Genomic DNA, 25,603 nt, shown 5'->3' with positions numbered 1-25,603 from the left:
TTCTCACCTTCGTAATCAAGGTTACAGTGTAACTAAATGTGTTCACCTTATATAGCAACCCTATACTGTAATATAAAACTTGCACTAATTGTTGCAAAATTGATCATTATGTCTGGAATTAAATTACTTCTGCTTTCGTTTTCTTAATGACAATCTATACTTATGATTTTTTTAAGAGAACAATTATATTCAGTAAATTTACTATATCACTACAATTAAATTGACTTTTATAGTAATTTGTTAATAATAAAGAAAATTACTTTTTTGCGAAACTGACCACCTAGGTATTCATTGAGCAGTGGTTTTATTAGAAGAATTTACACTTAATGTTTGATATACAGAGCTTCCTAATTTCATCCGCAGTTTACTATAGCGTACTAGTTGTTAAATTTAAATAATTTTTTTTGAGATTTGTATTTACTTCATCGATGCGTCAAGTTAACTTATTATTCTAATCTTCAATAAGTTTCCTAAACCTAATTTTCATTTTATAATAATATATACATATAAAGTTAGCTAGTTTTAGATTCTACCTTCACACATAAGTTATTACAAAACCAGCATTCATTAGACTTATGTATCTTTACCTATTAATAGCTAATGAATAAAGTTTTTTATTTATAAGTCTAATAAAAAATTAATTTCTTAACTAGAATTAACATTTTTCTCATGGTTTTCGTCTTGGAAGTAGTACATTTATGTTGGCATATAATTTATGCCATCCCTGTTTTTCAGGATTTTATATAAATTGGTGTTTTTACAGTCTCAGTCTCAGCTTAGCGTAAAACATATTGTTTTTTTGTGAAAAAATTTACATAAAATCACATAGACTTTAATATTTTTATTATTCATCCCTGGTTGATTTCAATTAACGTTATTTTATCTTCATATATATCTGTTGTATTTTCATTGCGCTACTTCAAAAAATTTTTTCAGTTAAAATATACATGAAATATTATGCACATTCATGTATTTACATATTTATATTATTATATACATTTTTTTTCAGAATTTAAAAATATTGAAAAGTACTTCCATGCACGTAGATTTGTATTATATCATCCCTGTTTGACTTGAAATACGATTTTATTCACCTGCATATTAACTAAATTATTTAAACTAGTAAGATGGATTCTTAGCAATAATACTCGTACTTAGTTAAATATATAGTTCGAGAAGCGGAATTGGCACATTGTTGCTGGTGGCTGTGATTGCAGCAGACTAGTTAGTTAACTCTCCCAAACTAATCAATTACCCCAAATCATAATTGACTAATCAAATTGCCCAATTAGATCACAAAAAAACAATCAATATGTTAAATATAATAAGATAAAATAAAATAAAATAAAATAAAATAAAATAAAATAAAACAAAACAAAATAAAATAAAATAAAATAAAATAAAATAAAATGAAATAAATAAAATAAAAAATAAAATAAAATAAAATAAAATAAAATAAAATAAAATAAAATAAAATAAAATAAAATAAAATAAAATAAAATTCGATAAAGTAAACTAAAATAAAATAAAATAAAATAAAATAAAATAAAATAAAATAAAATGAAATAGAATAAAATAGAATAAAATAAAATACAATAAAATATAAATAAAATAATAAAATATAAATAATATAAAATATAAATAAAATATAAAAAATATAAAATGTAAATAATATAAAATATAAATAAAATAAAATACAATAAAATAAAATAAAATAAAATACAATAAAATGAAATAAAATAAAATACAATAAAAGAAAATAAAAATGAAATGAAATAAAATAAAACAAAATAAAATAAAATAAAATAAAATAAAATAAAATAAAATACAATAAAATACAACAAAATATAAATATAAATAAAAATAAATAATATATAAATATAAATATAATAAAATATAAATTATATAAAATATAAATAAAATAAAATAAAATTCAATAAAATAAAATGAAACAAAATAAAATACAGTAAAGTAAAATAAAATAAAATACAATAAAATAAATAAAAATAAAATAAAATAAAATAAAATAAAATAAAAATAAAAGAAAAATAAAATAAAAATAAAATAAAAATAAAATGAAGATAAAAATAATTAAATAAAATATAATGTAATAGAAACAAAATAAGAATTACATAAATAGCAGAGTTTATAAATAAAAAATAAAATAAATAAATACATAGATACGAAATGAACAATAAACAGTGCCTTAGTGCCTTTGCTGCCTGTTTACTCTTTAACTAATTAATAATAAGTATTACTAAGTATTAAGCCTTACAACACATAAAAAAGTTATTTGAAAATTTTATATAACTTTTCACAAAAACTTTATATAAAATTATTTTTAATATTTTTTTACAATATTTTAGAATCGATCGTTGGCTTGTACCAATCTCTCAAGATAGCTCTGCAAAGAAATCAAAATCGAAATCAAAAAAACTAAAGGATTGCCTCTGGATACCGTATCAATTCACACCCGCTTATATGAAAAATAACCAAGTATTCGTTTCGTACCTCTTCGTATATATTGCAGTCAACTTATGTCTCTTCATCTCACGTGCCATTCAATATCGAGCCAGTAATGGATTTGTCATTATAGCCAGAGCCTGCGGTAAGTCGGGTTTATTACTTAACAAGAAAATCATACTAAAGTTTACTTTCCCAAACTAAAGGTCAGTGTCTTAACTTTAACTGTGCGTGGGTGCTCGTACTTATGTTACGACATTCCCTTACCTATCTACGTTCGCACGGTTTATCAACATATCTGCCACTAGATCATCACATATATCTGCATAAACTGACAGGCATAGTCATCTCGATTCTAAGCCTGATACATACTTTAATGCATTTATTTAATTTTACAATAATTGTAGTAAATGATGAAAGAATAAATGCTGGGCACTATACAATAATCGAATGGTTATTAACGGATCGGCCGGGTTTATTTGGTCTAATACCAGGTTGCGCGAACCCTACTGGAGTAGCTCTATTTGTTATTTTGCTAATAATGTTCATATGCTCCCAGCCGTTCGTGCGGCGCAAGGGCTCATTTGAAATATTTTATTGGACCCATCTTCTCTATATACCGTTTTGGATATTAACTCTTTTTCATGGACCAAACTTTTGGAAGTGGTTTTTAGTGCCTGGCCTTGTTTACATAGTTGAACGTATACTTCGCTATGTATGGATGCGAGGTGAACATGGCAAGACGTACATAAGTTCTGGTCTATTATTGCCATCGAAAGTTATACACTTGGTCATTAAGAGACCTTTCAACTTTAATTTTCGTCCTGGTGATTATGTGTTTGTGAATATACCAGCTATTGCTAATTATGAATGGCATCCATTTACTATAAGCTCTGCACCTGAACAAGAAGATTATATGTGGTTGCATATACGAACCGCAGGTGAATGGACCAATCGTTTGTATCAGTATTTTGAAAAAGAGCAACATCGTTTACATCAAGGGGGAGATGTACCACATTTGCAGGCAATTGCAACAAGTTTCTGTCAAGTAAATGAAACTAACACCAATGCAATTATGTCCTCAACACCACAAACTGATTTTCTTGCACAAAATCTAGCAAAAATACAACAGTCATCAGCATATGTTGATGTGCCCATACGACCACCAAGAAAAAATTTTACACCATCGAAATTAGCCACAGAGAGTCACACTAATGCGTCTCACAGTAATGGAAACTCTAACGCACCCATTAACCGTATACAAAGTATTAAACGCACATTGCAACGCACTTTCTCTCGCAAGGATTCACAGGCAAGGCGTTCAACAGGAGTTTCGAATGAAGCTTTTATTGCAGATGAGTATGATACCTATGGAAAACCAATAGATCTTACTCGACGACGAATTTTAACAGATAAGAAACTACAAAATCTTAACTATAAACCACCTTTAGAAAAAAGTATATCCCTTCCTGATATTGAAGTGAAGTCTAAGAAAAGAGCACGTCTAAAAGCGTACGTATTATGGTACTAAAGGCTTTTTATAATTACATATTTTTTTTATGTTTTAAAAATATTTAGGATACGTGCCTTAGGGCGTTCGGAATCTGAACGATCATTTGATGAAACACGTTTAAGACGTGCACGTTGTCAAAGTGTAGGTTTGGCCTACCTCAGTCCACAAAATAAATCCTTAGCGCAAAGTTTTCGTTATATGCGTAATAAACCTACTATAATTGCCTTCAAAACTCCAAGCATGGAAAACTGTGATCCACAAGCAAAAATGGCTGAAAGCAGTAAGTACTTTGGACTTGTCCTTTATATCTAACAAACTAATAAATAATTAATAATGTATTAGAACCATAACAACTTATAAGAAATTATGTAGAATAATATCTAACACAGGTATTACAGTTCTCACTTTAAAGTGTAAACAAACCTGCCATTTAGTAAGGCAACAGAGGGCGAAAATATGCCCAAAAGAACAATCACGCTCCTAAGTTTATACGGAGCAGTGTCAATCTGCTGACGTCATAACGCACTTCCCCTGGGACGTTTGACAGGCAGCAGCTATCAGGTTGAGGGCATGAAAAAAAAAGATTGAGCACTTTTTCCATCACTGTCTGTTTCTCTGCATTCCAAGGGTTAATTCCTTGCAAAACTTCTACTTTGAAGAATTGGCTGAACTGGATACAATTGACTTATAAAGAATGTTAAGGTTTGAAGTGGAAACTAATTGGTTTCTAGAGGTGATTGAAAAGCTCAACTAAATCTTTCAATAGTATCTAGTAGTATTTTGATACAATATAGTACTAATATGCAATAATAATAAGCGTATATATAAAACTATCATAGTTATCAAATTATTGCTGTGTTAAACATATTTTTTCAATGTCTTAGATCCAGTTCCATACTCCATAATGGCTGCTGAGGAAGGAAAAGTGCAAGCAGGTATTTACATAAGTTTATTTACTTGTTTCAAAACTAATTTTTTTATTATATCAAGCAAACACTTCACATTCACAACAAACCACTGATTTAGAAGTAGCGAAGAGTACAGATTATCAAGCTGCGAAACCTCTGGAGGTAAGCGCAAAATTAAAACTCTATAAATCTTTTATAAAGTATATCATTGCTTTTCTGCTTCAACATATAACAATAAAATCCACAAAGTAAAACTTGTAAATAAAATTTTCATAATTAAATTTCGATATCTCTCTTACTACACGCATCCTTACCACATTTGGCATCATAAAATGGGTTTAAATTTGGTCCAATATACAAACACACCCACAAAATAAATTAATAAATAAAATAGGATTCTTACTCTGCGACTACTAAAACCCGACGTTTGCGTAGACCTACTTTTTTGCGTACACTGTCAACATCTATAAAGAATCGTGGCTGTAATGGCAGCTTACCCACACATGGTTCCACTAACTCTGGGAAGGTTACACTAGATGCAGGCGTTTTAGAGGTTTGGGTTTAAACTTCATTATATTTGCTTTAATATATTTTCTGTTTTATTTTATAAACATAAGTTTGAAAAATAAATAAACTTTTCTCTTTAAAATTGTCTGTCCCTAAAATTATTAAGATATTCATTGATGGACCTTATGGAGCACCATCAAGTCATATATTTGGTGCACAACATGCTGTACTTATCGCTACAGGTATTGGTGTCACGCCGTTTGCATCAATTTTGCAATCCATAATGCATCGTTATTGGAAAGCAAGACATACATGCCCACGTTGCAACCATGAATGGGCCAGTGATATACCCAAAACTGTGATGAACCTTAGAAAAGTAGATTTCTTTTGGATTAATCGTAATCAGCGATCATTTGAATGGTTTGTTAATTTACTTTCACAGTTAGAAATTGAACAAGCTGAACTAGGACACGCCATGGAAAGGTATTACATATATTATATATAATACATACAATTTTTGTTTAATGTGAAATTCTTATTATAGATTTCTCGATATGCATATGTATATAACAAGCGCACTACAACGAACGGATATGAAGGCTGTGGGCTTGCAACTAGCTTTGGATTTACTTCACGAAAAGGTGCGTTTGGAATTATAGAATATTTATAGAGTTACTTCTTATGAATATAGTGAATATAGTAATTGTGAAATATATATATTGTATATATGCAATATATAATAATCCTACTAGTTCAGCTGTGATGAAACATTTTTTTTACTTAAGTTAATAAAATGGATGATTAGTTTAATTATAAAAACCGTCCATTAATTTAATTAAGATAAAATCTACCTCGAATGGTTTGGACACAAAACTCAACAAATTTTCACAGCAACCCACGATATCTGACTGATGTTCTTGAGAGATTTAAGATATAAATTATCATTAAAATATATATGACATATATGCTGTTAAATAAACAAACGTTTATATTCTTCCAAAAACAAATCAAATCCCTTAAAAATATATTTGTGGAAAATATTACCAGAAAATAGTTACTACTAGAAACAGGTTTTTAAGACCTGAAAGACTCAGATAAAATTGCGATACACTTAAAATAGCATTAATTATAGAACATTGAACCAAGAGGTTAACTGAGTGAGTAGACACAATAGAACTATAACCCTTAAGTTCGACTTGCAATCTGCAGTTATCTTGTAGTCTGGACACAAACATCAATCAATTGCTTTTAATATGTAATTCTATTGATAATTACCACAGCAGAACCTACACACGATATTCTTAGCATTTGCCGAACTTATTAATATTACAATATATTGCTTTTGGATCTCATATATTTATCAGATCCATGAGTCACAGCAAAGTATGGAACATAAAACCACAGTACACATTCACAAAACAATTTTAGAATTTCCCAATTTCTCTCTAAGCATCCTAATCGTTTTACAGAAGGAAAAGCTAGCTATACATGCCTGCCTTCATTGTTTTATATATGTAATTCCAATTGCGGTTTAAATTTACTGGATATCTGCTCAGTTGCCTACGAGGCATTACAACGGGCCATTGTTTGAAGTCAAGTGGGCTTTGGTTAGAAGATTACAACTTAAACATAACAGCTAATTTCGTGAGAAAAAACTTCTGAATGATTTTTTTTATAATAATATTTTATAATTATTAAGAATTGTATGTCATATGACGAAATAATTGTGATTAAATTAAAAATTTTAATTCAAGTGAATCGTTGAGCTGACCATATAGTTATTTTGAATATCCTTAAATATTCATTATCAATGGCATTTTGAAAAATCTATTGGTTTTATTTTCGATTTATAATTTTTCAAATTAAATTGTCAAGAATTAAGTCCTGTTAAATTTCAACCGTGGACCCATCGGTTAACACATAAAGCCAACGTACACTTAATTTACATTAATCAAACTTAAAGTTTTACGAATTTTTGTTGTTTATTTATAAACAGCCGTTGTATTCGCTGCGTTCTTAATCAGCTGGAACGCATAAACTACAGCTATACTTAATTATTGTAAATTGTTTTTTGAAAGCTTCAACACCCTTGTTTGTAGATTTATTGATAATAATTTTGTTTTTGAAATGGGCTAATTGATCAATTCTTAAATAATGCATTTTTTTAAAAAAATTAGATTTTAAAATGTTTTTTATTTACACCAATTTTCGACTATAATCTATAGTCATTTTCAGGGTGAATTAAAGATACAAACTAAAGATAGGGTAAACTGTAAGATTCATCAATTAGTCGGTTTCAAAAACAAAATTATTAATAAAAATGTTGGTCTTTAAAATAATAAAGCACATTTATTAATAATAATAAATCCTTACTGTTATTGTTGAAAGTAAATACTACCTTTTTTAAAAATTGCAAATATAAAATACAAAAAATATAAGAAAATATCACAGAAAATATCACAGAAAAATTGAATGAACTTCATCACAGGATCTACTTGTTACACCCATATACCAACTACTTACAAAAAAAATAAAGACGTCACTATAATATTCAATATTTGTCTATTATCTATGTATCTACTATCTTTTTATCTATCTATACTACTATTTTACTATTAATATCTAATAAAAAAATCTATAAAATGTACTTACAGGGAAAACGCGATCTTATAACAGGACTCAAAACACGAACAAATGCTGGTCGCCCTAATTGGGATAAAGTCTTCAAGCAGCTGCAAGCGCAAAAGAAGGGCAAAGTCACTGTTTTCTATTGTGGACCACCTCAACTGGCGAAAACTTTACGTTTCAAATGCGATGAATATGGATTTGCATTCCGAAAAGAATGTTTTTAAATTCCGAAAGAAATTTATTTGAATTTAAAGCAACTATTTTCTTCTTTTTATCTATTGAGACTAGATGCTTGGCGTAGTTTTAAAAGGTTTCGGGATATGTTTAGTGTAGTTTATGTTTTAATTTAAATTTGTTGAATTTAATTATTTTTAATATTGTTGTTGTATTTATTGATATTATTACCGATATTTTTAATTATTTAATTTGTTATGTACTTTTCAAACTGTATAAAAAAAATATTTATACTTTTTTATAAATAAAATTAAATATTCAAAAATTAAAACGAATATAAAAATAAAAACATTTCCAATAAAATCAAACATAGCACAGCGCACTATTACTTCGTCTTGATAAAATATAATATATCAAAAAAAAAATTAATAAACAATTAAATTGTTTAATTATTAAATAATACCATACTCTATGGTATTCACATTTCATTTTTTATTTTGCCATTGGGCAAAATTAATGGTACTTGGCATTGGTTTCCGTTCAATTGTTATCACTTCATCGGTCACATTGTCGACATTGTAAAATGCTCTTAATTCCGTTATTGCAGTCTCCTCTATTTGAGTCAGTATTAAAGACTTGGAACGCATTCGTTCATAATATTCCCGCTGCTTGCGTTCCTCAGCTAATATTCGAGCAAAACTATTGACACTAGCAGCGGAACTGGAAGCAGTGTCGCTTTGCTTTGAGTTACCCAATCGCATTCTATTTGCAAATGAATTAGGATCATTAGCGCAACCAATTTCAACAGCGGCATCATATGTAGCTGAAGACGAAGTAGGTGATTGTACATTAAGATTCCAAGCATTTTGCTGTGGTGGACTTGGCGTTGTTACTGCTGGCAATGGTTGTTCTGATATTGAGTTGTTGCGCCAATTTGATGATTCAGATGACAAGCGTTTTCTCTGCTTTTGTGATAATTTATCACGTGTCGGTGTAAAATCAGCTAAACTTAAATTAAAGGTTTTACTGGGAGTGCTGTTTTCTTGTGGCACGGTTATCTTCTCTGGTGTTACTGTATTTCTTTTAGGAGGAGTTGGATTAGGAATCGTTTTAATAAGTGGTGTTAGAGAAAACTTTTCTTTCTCACTGACAAAAGCTATATCGTCTGATTTAGTAGGCACAGACACCTTTTTCTTCTGCTCCTTTTTATCTGCAACTTTCATCCAAGATTTATATTCCTCATGTATCTTTTCATCAGTTTTCTGAATTTCCTCCACATATCTACTATTTTCTTCCTGTGATTGTTTTGTTTTATCATCTACATTCAAAGATTTCATCATTGAAGCAATAGCATCACGTTCATGCTGCCTTGTTGATTGCTTATATTTATTTTCACTTAATTTTTGTTTTGTTGCACTTTTATTCAATGCATCCTTTAATAGAAATATATATAAGTATTTAAAATAGATATAATGTAAATCATTTATTATACGAACCTGTTCTTCATCCATTCGATAGTCAAGATCCACTCGAAAATCATCTACAAAACTATATAGCAAATCATCATCTACAGCTTCAGAGCATGGAGTAATGATGCGATAATCAAAAGCTCTTTTGAATATTGAACGGTAATGAGAATTAATACAATTTAATGCGCCAGAATCGCAACTATCCAGACTTTTTTGTACTAAAACACGCGCTAGGTTCTGACATATAAAATTCAAACAACCAAGCTTAAGTGCTTCACAGTTATAGGTGTGTGCAAAATCTAACATTTCGCCACATTTACGTATTGTTATTTTATCTAGAATCATAATTTCACAGATTTTACGTAGTCGTTCCACAAAAAATTGATCACAGAATACAATCATATTATAAAGAAAACTTTCATTATAATTTTGCTTGCGAAATAGTTCCACATCACAATTATACAGAAAATCCAATATTGGTTCCATGTAGGCCACAGGTACAGTCTCTAAATGTATCACCTTTTGTTCGGACCACGTATGTGCGAACATCATTTCGAAATATTCCAAACGTGCTACCAAAATGCATTTGTGTGCGGATAATTCTGCATTATCACCGCAAATGATACGTACATCGTAAAGTTCTGGGAAATCAGAACGTTGCAAGCGTTTAAAGCGCCCTTTGGGAACTAAATCAAAAGTATTTGATGGCGCTTCCTCCAAACTAGTTTCGATAAAATAATGCAAGTTAATTACAAAGTATATAAAATATCATATAGTTTTGAATAATACCTTTTTAAATAATTGCACAAATCGTTCAATTGAAATTTCTCAGCATACAACATAAATAATTTACAAACTAATCTGCTTTCATTGGGACTATCGGGACCCAAGCTTTTCTGTATATTGTCAAAATCTGCAATTAATATAACAATTTATCTATTTATATTTTTTATATATGTGACTGACAAACACACCTTCACTATTTGGATAATAGTTTGTATAAATATGTTTTAAAATTATTTCCAGCATTTTACCGGTAAAACCATCAAATTTCAGATAAACATGTTTTTCAGTATGCGCAGTAATGCATTCGCGTAAACCAGGAGAGCGTGCATAGAGTATCAACTTATGTGCTGCATATATTTCATCATCGACATGTAGCACTACATCATGTACAGCATCAAATTCATTGGCATCGTGGAATAATTTTTTAAAAGTGTATTTTTCTGCTAGCAAAGCAGGTGATTTAAAATATTTAAGATGAGACTCTTGGAGGACGGCAAATGAAGTGAAGTCATCATCACAAAAAATATCTGTCGCACGATCGATGTGTGGTATACGCTCCACATCAATACGAATCATATGATCTGTTGACACTTCTGTACGATAACATGGGCTCCATTCATTCGAGGAGTACGTATATTTTCCATTGAGTTTATTTTGTGGTATTGGTATCTGATTACATTTTCCTTTGTAGATATCACCTTTAGATAGTAATAATATTTGATTTCCCTTGTAGAATATCTTATCGATTTCTGTAATTTTTAATGGTGTGAAAAGGCATCTGCAAATATTACAAAAATGTAGAAGGTAATTGCATTTTTGACAAATAAACAAATTATTATTAAATTAATTTTCAGTGGCAACGCGAGGAAGTAACAAAGGACTGGTTGAAGAATTAATCAAAGAACTCCGAAATGACTGAATATTAAATTATTTATTAAGAATTTAAAAAATAAATTGTGGAGATTCAAATAATAATATCTTAAGATAGGATTTCCTTAATGCTATAAAATTGAATTCAAACGTCCTGCAGAAACCCCATGTCCAAGTTTTATCAAAAGTCACAAAACTGATATGATTATAGTTTTACCTAACAAAAAAAAGTTATATATTTTTAAACTAATCATTAAATAAAGTGAAAACTGGCAATAAGACCATACTATTGAGTACAGTATGATATAGTATTAGTGGAAATAATGGGTCACTTCTATCGATAAATTTAACAGTATCGAGGGGATTCTATTCACTGATAAAATACTAATAATATTAGTATACTAATAATAATAAAAAATACTAATAATATCAGTGATAATATTTACTGATACCATCCATTGCCACCATTTGTATGCAACCCAAATCCACTTTTGTTTACACTCATCGCTTCCGTAGATGATCGCAACAAAAAGAAAATTGTTAAGCACTAATTGCGTTTCCAGTAAAAAGTATAACACCAATAATAGTAAAGTGATTTTATTTTCCATAGAAAATAGTATGTATTCAAACACAAAAAGGACTATAAATAAGTGCAAGTGTTAGAAAAATAAGAAAGGTAGAAAAAGAAAGTGGAAGGAATTCGAACCTCATTTAGTAGTAATCATTATCGTTTTTAAATTCCTGAAATTCTTAGCAAGCGGAAGCATTGATGAAAGCAAGTATCCCATACATTATATAGTGGACATGCTGTGGACTGATTTCATAAATAGTGCGTATATATACTTGAATGTAGATCTAGACAAACCTTAGCAATAGAAAAATAGGTTTTCTGGTGCCTCTTCTTCGTACAACAGTAATTATGCTCCAGATGAGCTTAATATAATTTTATAATCTACTATGGTATGGAAATCGATATAAGCCTACACATAACAACTCAAACCAGCTCCATGTCAGCTTAAAGTTTACTATGGTATGAAAACAGATATTATCTTTAGAACTTCAACTATGCTAACATATAGATATAGATAAATCTGGCTAGTGTAGTGAAAAGTTTTTGTGGTGACTCTTCCTCGTACAACAGTAAATATGTGCCAGATTATCTACACGTAGATTTATAGTCGACTGTGATATAAGCCTAACATTATCTCACAGACTTTAACTGTCTTGTATGTTTAAAGTATGTAGGTCATCGCTCTGTACTCTGTAAATCAATTTAAAACAGTACATGAACACGGCAGGAATCAATAAAAAATGTAGACACAGTGCAATAATATGTATATTCTGCGTTTTACATACCTGTAAAAATTTTGTGTAATTTCATACCAAATGAACACAACATTTGTTTCGGTTAATATTAAAAGTTTAAGACCACTTGCAGATCCTTTACTGGTTTTAGTAATATCTCCTCCAATAACGCAAATGCTTTTTATAGGCTCGTAGCTGCAAAATAAAATTTTATTATTAAGAGATTTGAAATTGGATTTCTTCGACACGATTTAAAATATATATATATCAAACGAGAACTGAAAACAAACCGATTTATATATATATATATAATATATATATATATATATATATATATATATATATATATATATATTTAATATAATAAAATTGAGTAATTTTTGAATAAGAATAAGAACTAATTTAAACATAAAATGAAAGGATGTATAATAATGCATAGGGACAAAACCCTTATGAGCATACAAATTGATAATATATATTAGTTATTTCGTAGCTTAGACTATTTATGATTAATTCTAATGTGATTGAAAGTAAGTTCTTTGACATAAAACGTTCAAGTAAATTATGTATTGCAATAAGTAATAGTATAATCACGCGATCAATAGAAGAACTGCATAGGGACTGCAATGTCGCTTATCGTACACAGATAATAATTTCAAAATTTTAAGCATACAAAAAATTTGTAAATGTATAAGACGTTTTAAAATAAATATATAAAAATATATATCATACTTAGGCGTTTTGATTGATTTCATTTTGTAATTGTAATACAATAAAATTGCATTAAAATCAGTTAATATCACAGTTGCACAGTTGTTACCAACAACATAAATTATTTTAATATCCACTGGAATCTTCATCTGCAAAATGGATTGAAGAAAAATATATGTACGAATTATATAAAACAAAAATAGTTTTATATTACCAATTTCGGACTTGTAACAACTTTTACTTTCGCATCCATGCCAAATTGACCACAATTTGCTCCCCAAATAAAAACTTGTTTCTCTGAATACGCAATAGAATGTTCATCCTTTGCAATAACAGCTTGCAATGGCATACAAATCAAGTCTCTTAAGGTAGCAACTTCTTTGAAAACCATCAATTTATCACCAGCTGTGCTTACACCCAATTGCTTATTATCATTTATTCCAGTAGCAAAAACTGTAGATTTATTTGTAAGCAATAAAGAATGTTGACGCGAAACACTCATACATATTATATGTGCATTATTTTCAAATGGCAATTTAAGTTTTTTCGGCGTAGGTAAACTATTTTCAGTTTTCGTCCCTAACCTGCCACCTTTTCCGTGTCCAACTGCATACAAATGATGCTGATGATCCAAAAAAAGTGTGTGATAAGCACTTAAGGCAATTAATTTAAGTGATGTCTGTTGTTTTCGAAAAAATTCTATTGTCTGTGGTGTAGTACAGCCTTCTTCGTTACCCGTTCCTAAATTATAGTTTCTGTTTGAGCCCCAAACCAGCACTTCATTTCGTGGCGAGCTAATAATAAATAATATATATTTAATTTAAATTGTAATATTTTATATATTAAAAAATATTTTTATAAACATGCTACTAACAAGTCATGTTGCCTTGAATAATCAGCTAAGCGGCAAACATTATGTAGAGGTGTGCAGGTGTCTTCATCTAATAACTCTAAACTAGCTCCATAACGTATTAATAGCACTGCACAATCGACGCAACCGTAATAAATGGCACGATGTAAGGCACTATTACCTGACTCAAAGTCTCGTCCATTTATAATTGCACCCTACAATTGTTGTTATTATAATACACAATATAATTATGATTTTTCAATTTGATTTAAAAACATACCTGGTTTAGTAGCCACTCCAATACTTCATACCGATCAACGGACGCTGCTATATGTACCGCCGACCGTCCCTAAAGTGTAAACGTTTCAATGAGGCAATAAATTTCATTATAGGAATACATACGAGATCATCAACATTGTCGGCAAAATTTCGGCAAGTTTTAGCTATAAATGCAGCTAATTTTTCATTGCTAATTGAACGCTTGGTCAATGCGGCAGTTATTGCATTTGCGTGTTGACGGCAATTGCATTTTATAGTGCAATCGTACTCATAATTTTTAATATTGAACATATCTTGAATAACAAATGAACACAACCCAGTTACCTTTAAGATGTCTATAATAAATAAACACTTTTAGAAAATATGAAATTTGCAATTTCGTGCAATTCTATTTACACAAATTCACCTTTCCTATTGCAAGCAGTCACGAAACAAATGACAACTTAGTGGGTCGGCGTAAAAAGTTAACAACTGATTTTGCTATTCGCAGTACAATGTCCTGATGTTTTGAATTTCATAATGTTTTGAAAATGTTTAAAGAATACAATACTCCATCCTCGTTACAAATGAGTGAAAGGTATTAAAAATATATATATTGCCATAATTTTTTCTTTCAGTGTAACAAAAAATACTCGCATCTTACGAAAGAAAACATTCGAAGCAACAGCAATGCTCCAAAAATCTTTAGAGTTAGGTTTTACTTACAAAAATTTGTACGTCTTAGGCTGCGGTTACATTGCATGCGAATTTTATCTTGCGTGTTCGTACATATGTTTTTCCATGCCAACACATCACATGTTTTGGTTACATTGCCTGCGAATTGACAGTTCTATTTTGTTTGTTTAGAAAACAAAATGTATAGTGAAGATGAAATATATATAGCGGAGGTATATAAATGGATAGTTTGTCTACTCCTCAAGCAAAAAAATTAGCGAATCGCAATTCATTTCCTAAAACTAGTTCATGTTTTCAAATTAATTTCTATTTATAATCTTAAAATTACGTGTAAACAACACACACCTTTCAATATCATTATTTACAGCTTCGATTTTGCACGAACGTATGAATTTCAAACAAAATATTTTGTTTAATCAAGTATTCGCATGAAAAAGACAAGACGTCGCTAGAATAGTTCTCAGCAACTGTGCCACTCATATATGATTACATACATTCGATTTGTTCGTACGAATACGTAAGACAAAATTCGCATGCAATGTAACCGCAGCCTTAAATTTTAATGCAGCCAAACTTAAAAATCAGTCTATTGTGAATGTTCACTGGAAATATGTTGCAAATTTCCAGTCATTCTTTAAAATCGTATGAGTATTTCATTTACTTATACGTTCAAATACCTAAATAAATAAAATTGTTTTAACATATAAGATAAAAATGCTGACTATTGCCCTTCTAATATTCATTTGGGTTTTTTTTTCATTTTTAGTGTTCACAACACAACAAAACATATGTCAGAAGTAGCATTAAACTGGTTTTTCACAACTTTGATAGAAAAATTTACGGCTTGTGTTAAACATTCTATATTCTAATATCTCTCTTCCCCTTAATTACTAGAATGGGATTTTAGATTTCGTAATAAGTGGTTTTATTGGGTTCCAGTCTCACACTGTGGCTTTTGGAAAAAAACTCATATTTATGTATTCAAATATAAGAATATTGTCAAAATCTAGCAAGTGTAGACATCAATTTAATCAAGTATTGAAAAGGGGCTTTTATATAACGAAGCACAAGCGGACAATTTCCAAGGCAGTGAAGATACAAAAACCATTTGATATAATGAAATTTATTTTGTCCCAAGGCATAATAATGTGTATGGCATTATTATTGTAACGCAAAACATAGTATATCGTCATCAAGATGAGAGTAAACATACTTTAAATAAAGTCCGTTAATTGTGAAGCGTAAATCACTATTAGATATAAAATATTTAGGTGCTTTCAGCAGTTTTTAAATGTGACAAAAAATATTACCAATGCAATAAGCGAACTATTGTGAACTTATTGTAAATTTCAACGAATATTCCAGTCATATGTCAAAAATTTGTGAACAAAAATTCGAGCAAAATTAAAAACTTTCACAAATTTAAAAATTTTGGAAATGAAATATTTTAAAAATATGCAAAATTGTGGAAAAAATATTTTAAATGTATATATATGTATAAATATATACCAAAAGTTTTAGGAGTACTTAAAGAAAGTATAAAAAAACAGTTCAATATTTTTAACTTATTTACTAACAAATTTTTACTTTTTAGGTAAATTCAAAGTAAATTCAAATTTACTGGGAATTTTTTGGACTACACAAATTTTTTTATTTTTTTTTAACCATGGTAATACCTAATTTACTTAATTTTTATTTAATTTACTCTATCAACATTCGCTGCCATATCGACATATGTTACTATTTCCCTTCATTTACCATCAATTTACTCAAACTCGCACACGGAAATTAAATAAGTTTTCATTCACAAATTTTACTTCACAAATTATTTATTTATACCACTGTACAAAAGTTTCAAAAATATATTTTCTTGTTTCATTCTCGCTGTTTCTCAATTGCTCAGCAAACGTCAAAAATGACATTTGGAATTTGTGCAAAAAGTAGTACAATTTTTGTCGAAATACAATAAATTAACAGTGAGAGAAATTTAATTGATATAAAATTAGTTTATTATAAATTATAGCAATCATGAATATGCATACAATGCAACAACAACAAATGGGTGTAGGACCTGGCCCAAATGCAATGATGCAAGTGGTTTCGCCAGCTATGCAACAACAGTCGCCACAAGTGCCAAACCCAGTTCAACAGGCACAGCAGCAACAACAACAACAGGCAGAAAAAACTGACAACATCTCGAAAGTTAAAAGTTTACTTGGTCCGCTACGTGAATCGTTATTTTTAACTTTACGCGCTGCAGCATTTGCCTTACAGCAAAACAATTTGTCAGATAATCTAAAACGAGACGCTGCTCCACATCCACCGAGATTCGATAAACATTTAGAAGATTTCTTTGTATATTGTGATCAAATTGAATTGAACCTGAAAACTGCATTGCTATGCATGCAGCAACTTTCATCTGCGCAAAATTATCTGCCAGGAAATGTAGCTGCTGCTCCGTATATGCCAGATAATCCCGCTGTTCCTATGTCATATTCTACATACTTAAATACTGTGCGTGCTCATGTGGAATCAGCAAAGGCTATACACGATACACTGATCAGTGCAGCACAAAACATTTCTCAAGCTGATTGATAAAAGATTTATTTTTATATGTAATGATTTATTTTAAGTTGAAGATATAAAAAATAAATAACAGTTATTTTAGGAAATAAAATATTGCTCATCCTGGCCTCCCTGAAATTTTTAAAAACGAAAATATAATTTTAATTACTCATATAAGGTAGTTGTTTTTGTTATTTCTTAACAAATGTATTATAGAATTGGTACGGGTAACGATTTAGTTTAGAGTTTTGTACACAAAACAATACAAAAACCAAAAGGTAACTCCACGTGCACCAAATCTTAAATACATATTGTATGAAATTACAAAAACAACTACCTTATATGCGAAATGCAGTTCGTATTTTCGCTTTTAAAAATATCAAGCCAGTGTGGATTATATTTTGTTTTAAAAATAAGAGTTATTCTTGATTTTCATATGAATGCCAAAAAAGGCACAAGATAATAATTAATTTTAATAAATATAATATAAAGCAAATTTAATTATTATTTTTTAGTTTTATTTTCACATGATAACTGTTACGATCCCTCGATATCTAAAACCATAATGTGTAGTTTTTAAAATAGTTTATTTAATAAATTTGAATTTATATTACTTATATCAATAAAACTTAATTTATAAATGAAATGAAATACTGTTTTTTCGAATCAGTCTCACAGAAATAGCATGAATGCCAAGTTGAAATAAATAAAAAAAAAAAGAAAATGAATATGAAAAAAAGCATCATTATGTGCAATGATATGTGAAATAGATTATTGTAAATATCTTAACATTTTAAATACAGTTAAACTTCAATATTAAAACATTTCTTACAAATCGTAGAACCAAGGCACATCAAAGCAAGAAAAATATTTATGTATGGACTACCATATAGTCCGTCGAACGTATCTCTATACACATAATTCAAGCAAATTATCATACATCTTTATTTATTATAAAAACATATTTTCATAATCTTGATGAGGGCTTATATATAAGAAATTGGAATGAATTAAACGTTACGTATAAAGTAACACGCTGCTCTAAAATATGTAGTCATACTCAATCTTCCTCCTCGTCACTTTCTATTTGCTCTTTAAAAACTGGATCATCTTGTAATTCCTTTAATTGCATTTTATTATTCATGCAACCAGAAACTGGGCATACGCAACTTAAAAAGAATACAATTATTTACTATTTATGTACTATTGTTGGCATTGAATTATTGTTAGACATCACTTACCTTCTTTTGTCTTTCTTTAATTGTTTAATATAAGCAATAATCGTTTCTTTTTCATAATGGTGCCCGCAAACGGTAGACTTTACTGGATCGACCATTTTCTTTTTGCTTAAAGGGTCAAACTTGTTTAGTCCCATCTTAACAACCATTTCACCACGTTTATCAACTTCTTCTTCATCAAGAGTCATACTAGCAGAAAATGCTTTGTATTCTATAGTGTTTTTTGCATTAAATTTTTTGGGTAAAGAGTTTAAGCCTCTTTCGAGTGCTTGGTCATAGCCTTCAAGTGTTTCTTCTTTCCCAGCTGCTTCATAAATTTTCTTTTTTGCTTTATAACTTTGGCGAATGTTGCAAAGTTCCTCGCACATCTCAAGATATTGTCTTGGATCCTTTTGCTCTGTAAAACTTTTTTATAGCTAAATTTTATAATATTTTAAAAATTTGTACAACCTTCCGTTCCTAGACTACTCGCCAATTTCTGTGTCTCAGTTAGGCATTGCATTACCCTTGCAAAATCGGCCTCGACTTTTTCGTCCATACTTTGATTCTTAATGCAAAATTTGAATTTAAATAATTCTTAGTTCAGGGTAGGCACAGTTGTTACCAGGAATAGTAAGAATTAAAACACTTGAAAGGAGTTACGAAAAAAACTAATTTTTTTTTTTTTTTTTTTATTGGCTTGCTTGTTTAATTGAATATTTCTGTTTTTTAATTTTCAACATCACTTTTTAAATAAAAAATAAAAAATTTTCATTAAGATTCGTAAATGTTGCACATACCTGGTCTACATACTTGGTGTGCATACATGTAGCATCGTCTATACCATGCTTTAGGCGTTTAGCTGTTAATTATATTACAAATTACTATTTACATTTTTCTCTCAACAGCTGTGTTTTTTTTTCATGGAAAGCCACAGTGTAAGACTTGAACCCACTAATTCCAGCTATTATAAATGAAAATATTGACGATTTTACCTGCTGTCAGCTGCTGAAACCCTATTCCAGTAATAAAGGACGGAAAGAAGAGCAGATAGGCTTAATATTCAGCAAGCTAAATTTATCGAAGTCAGGAAAGCATGGTCGAAGTGATTTTTAAAAGAACTGTTTGTAGATGAAAGGGAAATTTGAGTTAATAGTAAACTTAACACTAGGGATCATACCGGTCGCGTTTATTAAACGGAATGCGAGGCTGTGGGAAGGAAATGGAGTGTGTGTATGTGTCACCTGCTAAGTCGCTTACACGCTAAATGCTCTTCCGCACGCATATGGATATACATATTTTTGGAATGAATTAGTTGTGCTGTAAGAAATCAGCTGACCCATTCTAACTTATTTTTTTTATCGTTTGCTACGTCTACGACAACTAATTCTGCCTTCAATCTATAATAAACTTAGATATTATTTCATGGTTTTGAGTTCTTGCATTCAAATGTTTAATTCGACTTGACCGATACAATCTAAGGAAAAGCTACGAATCATTATTAAATTAATATCTAAAAATTTTTATATGCGTATTAAGTTAAGGAATTTAAAAATGTTCAAATCCTTTCAATTTTAAATCGAGCGTGATAGGATTATGGATATTTTGTGGTATTCTTAAAACTATTTTGATTCAAAGATTTTACAATGTACCGACTGGACAGGAAAATATAATAAATGAAATTATTATTATTATTATTATTATTATTCTATGCATCTTATTCTATGCTTAAGGACTCAACAAAAAATTTTCAACAGTTTTTATTTTGTGCTATTTGTCTTAATTCGTAAAACGATTTGCCAGTTTCGTGATATACTTTTTTTCTACAACTCATTTTAGGTCTGCCCTTGCGTCGTCTTGCTTGACGGTCCTCGGCTAGTGCGGTGTGCGTGATCTCATCGCAGGATTTAAATAAAATAAACCTAATAAAATATAATAAATAAAATAAAATATAACAAACAAAATAAAATAAATCAAATATAATAAAAAAAATAATAAATTATAACAAAATATAAAAAAAAAAAATAAAGTATAAATGAAATAAAATATAATAGATAAAATAAATATAATAAATACCAATAAAATATAATAAAATAAAAATATAATAATAAATAAGATATAATAATTAAATAAGATATAATTAATAAAATAAATATAATAAATAAAATAAAAATAATAGATAAAATAAAAATATTAATAAAAATAAGATATATTAAATAAAATATAACTAATAAATAAATATAATAAAATAAAATAAGATATTATAAATGAAATAAAATAAATATATATAAATAAATAAACATAATAAATAAATTAATATATAATAAATAATAAATGAAATAAAATATAATAGATAAAATAAAATATAATAAATACAATAAAATATAATAAATAAAATAATAATTATAAAAAAAAAAATATAATAAATAAAATAAAATATAATTAATAAAATAATATATAATAATAAAATAAAATAAAATAAATAAAATAATATACATATATAAAACTTTTGATTTATTTTAATTATTTTACATGTTTATTCAAGCAATTTAATAAATAACATAATAATTAAACAAATAATAATTTGCAAATGTTAAAAATGTAATTAAAAATACTATGCTACAAATTTCGCTTGTCACATTATTTCAGTAACTATAAACTACTTAAAATTTAAATTCAAATCTGTATTATGTATTTTAAATAAATTTTATGCTACATATTTATATTACAATTTAGAATATAATTAACACTAGTTGTTATTTCATTTATAGTAGGCGCTGACGGCAATTTGGTGCGCCACACTGGCAGTATAACACTTTTCCCGGGACTACACCTACTTCATAGTTATAATTCCAAGTTAACTCAGTACCAGAGCGTATATGAGTTGAAGCGAAAAATGCCACCCATGGAAAACGTAAATCATGTGTGTCAACAAAAACGTTCTGAACATATAGATTTGGTGAACAAGAGTGCTGTGTAAAAGTTTATAAAAAAATATGTTAAATTAAATTTAATTAAAGTAATAAAATAAATTTACATTAAAATAACGTCCAAGATTGCCAATAGTTTTAGCATCCATAATATAGCAAGCCTCGTTCCTACCAAACAATTTACGCATTGATCTGAAATGAATAAATGAATGGAGTAAAGTTTTACAAATAGTAATGAGTTCACTTACAAATGCCTAGTAGTAGTTTCCTCCATATCAGCATTAGGATCAAAATTAATAACCTGTCGTTCTTGAGATTCATTTTCATTGGTTCCAGACTGACTGAAACGTGTCGATCTTTTAGGTTTGCCTTTTGAACGATAGAGATATGCTTTACTTGGAGTAAATTCATCATCATCTTCCGGCATGTAAGCATCCTAATAAAATATTTAAACAATTAAATAAAAGCATATCAACAGATATTATGTGAAAATACATCATCTTCCTCTTCATCTTCAGGTTCAAGTGGTTCAACATCTGATTCATAACCTTCTTTGAGTTGTTCAGCTACTTCTATATAATCCAATTCAGCAAAATATTCATCACCGGCATCAAGTCCACCCTATAATAAGGAAAATTAATTATTAATAAAAAATTTTAATATACTCTTATCGATTTAGTGTAACTTACTTCATTAGCTTTAGACTCGGTCAACAAATGTCCAGCATAGATACAAATAAAACTACCACGCGGTATATCATTTAAACAACGCAAACCCCAACCACGATTTGAGGTTTTAAACACTTGTAGCTTCATTTGCAAAGAATGTTGTACGACACGATTAAGGCAATTACTCTTGCACTTGCATCTAAAAACAAAAATTTCAATATGTTTAGTAAATTGTTTATAGGCATTTAATTATTTATTATTATATATAACTTTACACACCTAGAATTGCATTCATAAATGCCAGTTGGGACGTGTTCGTACAGCCGTTTGTACTGATACCCAATTTCATCTATACTAGCATTTAAGTTTTTATATGTTGCTCCAGATATAGTAAGCTGCCAGCAAGAGCACTTGCTCTTATCCTTAAATAATGGAAATCAGTTATATTAATATTACATCTATACAAACATACTGCTGATAACCTACCGAACAATCATCTTCACAATCGCAACCAACTAAAAATTCCTCATCAAGATTTAAATTAACACCTTCAGTTGGTATGCGTTCGGCAGCGTATTCGCATTCCGGCGGCAGTGTACCGTCATAGTAGTTAACCAAAGGAATAGCCATTTTCTCCAAACCATTAGATATGTCACGTTTCTGCACAATCGCACTATCAATAACATATTCAGCTAAGCAATTCGTTTCTGCACTAAAATCAAAATTATCCACGTTCAAAACGTTCCGTGTGATACGCAAATATTTATGTAAATCGGCCATATTTCGTAGAGATCGCCCACATGGCGCGCGATACACAATAAGTTTCTTAGATTTTTGTCTAAATATCAAACGCTCCCAACCGGAGAGTAGTGGTTTTGATAATGGACTATATGCGCTGAGATTGTGCTGTACCCTGTACAAGCAAGAAGGAGAACAATTGTGCTTTACGAACTTTTTAGGCGGCAAGTTTCGCTTTGCTGTGTAATATACAACCTTTTACAAACAATTAAAAATTATTATTAAAATTTTTATTATAATCCATAATTTACAAAGGCTCACCTTTCCTTTCGGTTTACTCTCATCTTCAAGATAAATTGTTGAATTGTTTAAGTGGCGTACTTGTGGTACTTTGTTGTTTTGTGCTTGTGATGTACTTTGTTGTGTGTATGAATCTTGACGACTTACACTCTTCTTAGCTACAGCACGGGTCTCCGAGATTCTTGTCGTAGCTTCCTCATCTTCTGTATAACGTATAAATGGTTCTGTGCGCTGAAATTTTTTAAATATATTATAAATTATATACACAGTAATAGATTTTATTAATTATATTATATTTACTCTTGGTAAGCGAGATTTGGGAGATGTTGTTTGTTCTAACGATTTTTGATATTCCTTAAAAACTGGACCTAAACGTAAGGAACCTCGATATATCCATTCTGTGTGACTTTTAGCGCCTTCAAACTGCATTAAAACCAAACTGCAATCAATATCCATAACACGTGCATATATCCATTTGCCATTCGATTCTGTGTTCATATTCTGTCCTTTGTGGGTTTGTACCATTGGACGATTTATAGAGTACTGGGTTAAATATTTCTGTATAAATTCACGAGAAGCTGGATGTACATCCTCCCAAACATTTTCCGATGTGTGACAAACCAAACGCACATCTTTATGTTGTACGTATTGGGTATAACCATCATCATAGAAAATTAGATATCTAAATGAGAACAAAAAATATAATTATTAGATGAAACATACTATAACATATTAATATTATTAATATTAATATTATTAACATATTAATATATTTTAACATATCTAACCGATATTTTTATGCTTACCGATATTTATTGCTTGGTTTTAGTGGTTCAGCTATTATACCAGGATAAAAAGCACTTTGTATGGACATCTTATCTTTCCCACGTGACAAAGATGAGGCGTTAAAATAAGCTATAACGCGTTCACCTAATAGAAAAATATAAATAAGTTTGTTGAAGGCATTACTACTAACGTATAGCAGTGCTTACCAATATCTAAACGCACTTTTGGAGGATCGAAATATGCTAAATGTTTTGCGGACACGGTCTTAAGCATTTGATATTGTGACTTTAAGAATTTTATTTTAAAATGTTTTAGGTTTTTCTGTGAACCAACATTGCCATCAACTTGTTCAATTATTTTACATGGTACCCAACTTGCAATTGCTTTATTCTTCACAGCATAGTAAGTACCATTGATTTGTACGGGATGTCGTACCAATTCTCCAACAGGAATCTAATTAAAAAATGAAATTAATCAAAAAATTAAATGACATAAAAACCAAATTATTGAGATTCTTACCTCCATTTCAGCGTTTACATATTCTCCCTCCGTATTTAAGTGTATTGGTGGCATTTCACGCAACTTCACTTTCGGTGTACTGTAAAGTGAACGATACATATTATTAGTTTTATCTTGTAATTCGCGTAATTCTGCGCCAATAAGTTTGGATTCATCTGCAATACGCTTAAATCGCGCTTCCAAAATACTTCTGGTCCAAGTGAGTTGATTTTGTATTTCAAACCCATTTAGAGTTTTTTTAATTATATTGCAAAGTTCATTTTCAACTGTGTCAATTACGTTTTGAGGCATACATTCGTCATCTATAATTTCATAAGTTAAAAAAATTATATTTAAGACAATAATTTGTGTCTACATACTTCCATCCTGTTTGGATTCATCATCAGAAATATCTTCATCACTATCGATAATTTCGACATATTCTTGACGAGCAGCAATATCATTTTCCAAATATACGGGTTTTTTAGCACTGAGTGCAGATACATGAAGCTAAAAATAATAATTTATTATAAATAAACTAAACAAAGAATAATGTACAAATGTAAAAAAGCATATAGATGAGACTAATTTAATTCGATATATTGTAATTATTAGATAGGACAATCATCCATTGTAATCTATGAATGTTTTTACGACCGGGAGAATTTCGTTGATCTACCCAACGATTTTAAATAAACCTAACGTTGTTGTTATAACCCGCAAGAATATGCTTATGTAGTGCTTGGGTGTGCTGAACGGTACA

The 25,603-nt window shown here is 29.3% G+C and overlaps 5 protein-coding genes across 6 annotated transcripts in view; 2 read left to right on the top strand and 3 right to left on the bottom strand.

Moving 5' to 3' along the window:
- LOC119674893 overlaps positions 1-8,267 on the top strand; it is a 10,356-nt gene extending 2,089 nt beyond the window's left edge. The window contains exons 2-10 of the mRNA XM_038086048.1: positions 2,367-2,608; positions 2,670-3,975; positions 4,042-4,256; positions 4,861-4,911; positions 4,967-5,046; positions 5,279-5,437; positions 5,558-5,874; positions 5,936-6,032; positions 8,046-8,267. Of these exons, the coding sequence (XP_037941976.1) occupies positions 2,367-2,608; positions 2,670-3,975; positions 4,042-4,256; positions 4,861-4,911; positions 4,967-5,046; positions 5,279-5,437; positions 5,558-5,874; positions 5,936-6,032; positions 8,046-8,243 (2,665 nt within the window). The 3' untranslated portion in view covers positions 8,244-8,267. The remainder of the gene's footprint in view (positions 1-2,366; positions 2,609-2,669; positions 3,976-4,041; positions 4,257-4,860; positions 4,912-4,966; positions 5,047-5,278; positions 5,438-5,557; positions 5,875-5,935; positions 6,033-8,045) is intronic.
- A 142-nt stretch (positions 8,268-8,409) lies between these two features.
- LOC119678022 (inhibitor of Bruton tyrosine kinase) lies at positions 8,410-14,962 on the bottom strand. 2 transcript variants are annotated; one of them, XM_038089644.1, is made up of 11 exons: positions 14,860-14,962; positions 14,587-14,798; positions 14,465-14,533; positions 14,209-14,399; positions 13,549-14,128; positions 13,356-13,483; positions 12,675-12,818; positions 10,637-11,226; positions 10,452-10,575; positions 9,690-10,383; positions 8,410-9,626 (listed from the first exon to the last, which is right to left on the bottom strand). In XM_038089644.1, the coding sequence occupies exons 2-11, from the start codon at positions 14,752-14,754 to the stop codon at positions 8,679-8,681; spliced, it is 3,636 nt and encodes a 1,211-aa protein (XP_037945572.1). In that variant the 5' UTR covers positions 14,755-14,798; positions 14,860-14,962; the 3' UTR covers positions 8,410-8,678. The 2 variants fall into 2 exon arrangements, with proteins under 2 accessions (XP_037945572.1, XP_037945573.1); XM_038089645.1 differs by having other exon boundaries at positions 14,870-14,886.
- Positions 14,963-17,051: 2,089 nt separating this feature from the next.
- LOC119680494 (mediator of RNA polymerase II transcription subunit 29-like) lies at positions 17,052-17,813 on the top strand (the record flags this gene model as incomplete). Its single annotated transcript, XM_038093320.1, is given in 1 exon segment — positions 17,052-17,813. A coding segment is annotated over 1 exon segment (567 nt). The 5' UTR covers positions 17,052-17,166.
- Positions 17,814-18,557: 744 nt separating this feature from the next.
- Positions 18,558-19,570, bottom strand: LOC119681904 (E3 SUMO-protein ligase NSE2-like). Its single transcript, XM_038095207.1, has 3 exons — positions 19,392-19,570; positions 18,945-19,338; positions 18,558-18,872 (listed from the first exon to the last, which is right to left on the bottom strand). The coding sequence occupies exons 1-3, from the start codon at positions 19,477-19,479 to the stop codon at positions 18,764-18,766; spliced, it is 591 nt and encodes a 196-aa protein (XP_037951135.1). The 5' UTR covers positions 19,480-19,570; the 3' UTR covers positions 18,558-18,763.
- A 1,942-nt stretch (positions 19,571-21,512) lies between these two features.
- LOC119680913 (histone-lysine N-methyltransferase eggless) lies at positions 21,513-25,351 on the bottom strand. The gene is made up of 13 exons (XM_038093934.1): positions 25,221-25,351; positions 24,862-25,163; positions 24,549-24,795; positions 24,363-24,486; positions 23,857-24,238; positions 23,578-23,787; positions 23,005-23,511; positions 22,798-22,940; positions 22,540-22,717; positions 22,346-22,471; positions 22,099-22,286; positions 21,958-22,042; positions 21,513-21,892 (listed from the first exon to the last, which is right to left on the bottom strand). The coding sequence occupies exons 2-13, from the start codon at positions 25,150-25,152 to the stop codon at positions 21,686-21,688; spliced, it is 2,688 nt and encodes an 895-aa protein (XP_037949862.1). The 5' UTR covers positions 25,153-25,163; positions 25,221-25,351; the 3' UTR covers positions 21,513-21,685.
- Between the last annotated feature and the right edge of the window lie 252 nt (positions 25,352-25,603).

This window comes from Teleopsis dalmanni, chromosome 2, assembly GCF_002237135.1.
Source record: "Teleopsis dalmanni isolate 2A chromosome 2, ASM223713v2, whole genome shotgun sequence".
NCBI classification, from domain to species: Eukaryota; Metazoa; Arthropoda; class Insecta; order Diptera; family Diopsidae; genus Teleopsis; species Teleopsis dalmanni.
This window is presented reverse-complemented; position numbering and strand designations above follow the sequence as displayed.

Excerpts from the sequence above, each read along its gene's own strand:
- LOC119681904 (XM_038095207.1), bottom strand. The coding sequence starts at position 19,479 with ATGGACGAAAAAGTCGAGGCCGATTTTGCAAGGGTAATGCAATGCCTA. Across the intron at positions 19,339-19,391 it reads GAGTAGTCTAGGAACGGAAG|AGCAAAAGGATCCAAGACAA; the intron begins GTTGTACAAATT and ends AAAGTTTTACAG. Across the intron at positions 18,873-18,944 it reads TTAAAGAAAGACAAAAGAAG|TTGCGTATGCCCAGTTTCTG; the intron begins GTAAGTGATGTC and ends ATTCTTTTTAAG.
- LOC119680913 (XM_038093934.1), bottom strand. The coding sequence starts at position 25,152 with ATGCCTCAAAACGTAATTGACACAGTTGAAAATGAACTTTGCAATATA. Across the intron at positions 24,487-24,548 it reads AAAAGTGCGTTTAGATATTG|GTGAACGCGTTATAGCTTAT; the intron begins GTAAGCACTGCT and ends TTTTTCTATTAG. Across the intron at positions 23,512-23,577 it reads AGAGTAAACCGAAAGGAAAG|GTTGTATATTACACAGCAAA; the intron begins GTGAGCCTTTGT and ends TGTTTGTAAAAG.
- LOC119678022 (XM_038089644.1), bottom strand. The coding sequence starts at position 14,754 with ATGTTCAATATTAAAAATTATGAGTACGATTGCACTATAAAATGCAAT. Across the intron at positions 12,819-13,355 it reads AAATCAATCAAAACGCCTAA|CTACGAGCCTATAAAAAGCA; the intron begins GTATGATATATA and ends TTTATTTTGCAG. Across the intron at positions 9,627-9,689 it reads ATCGAATGGATGAAGAACAG|GATGCATTGAATAAAAGTGC; the intron begins GTTCGTATAATA and ends TTTCTATTAAAG.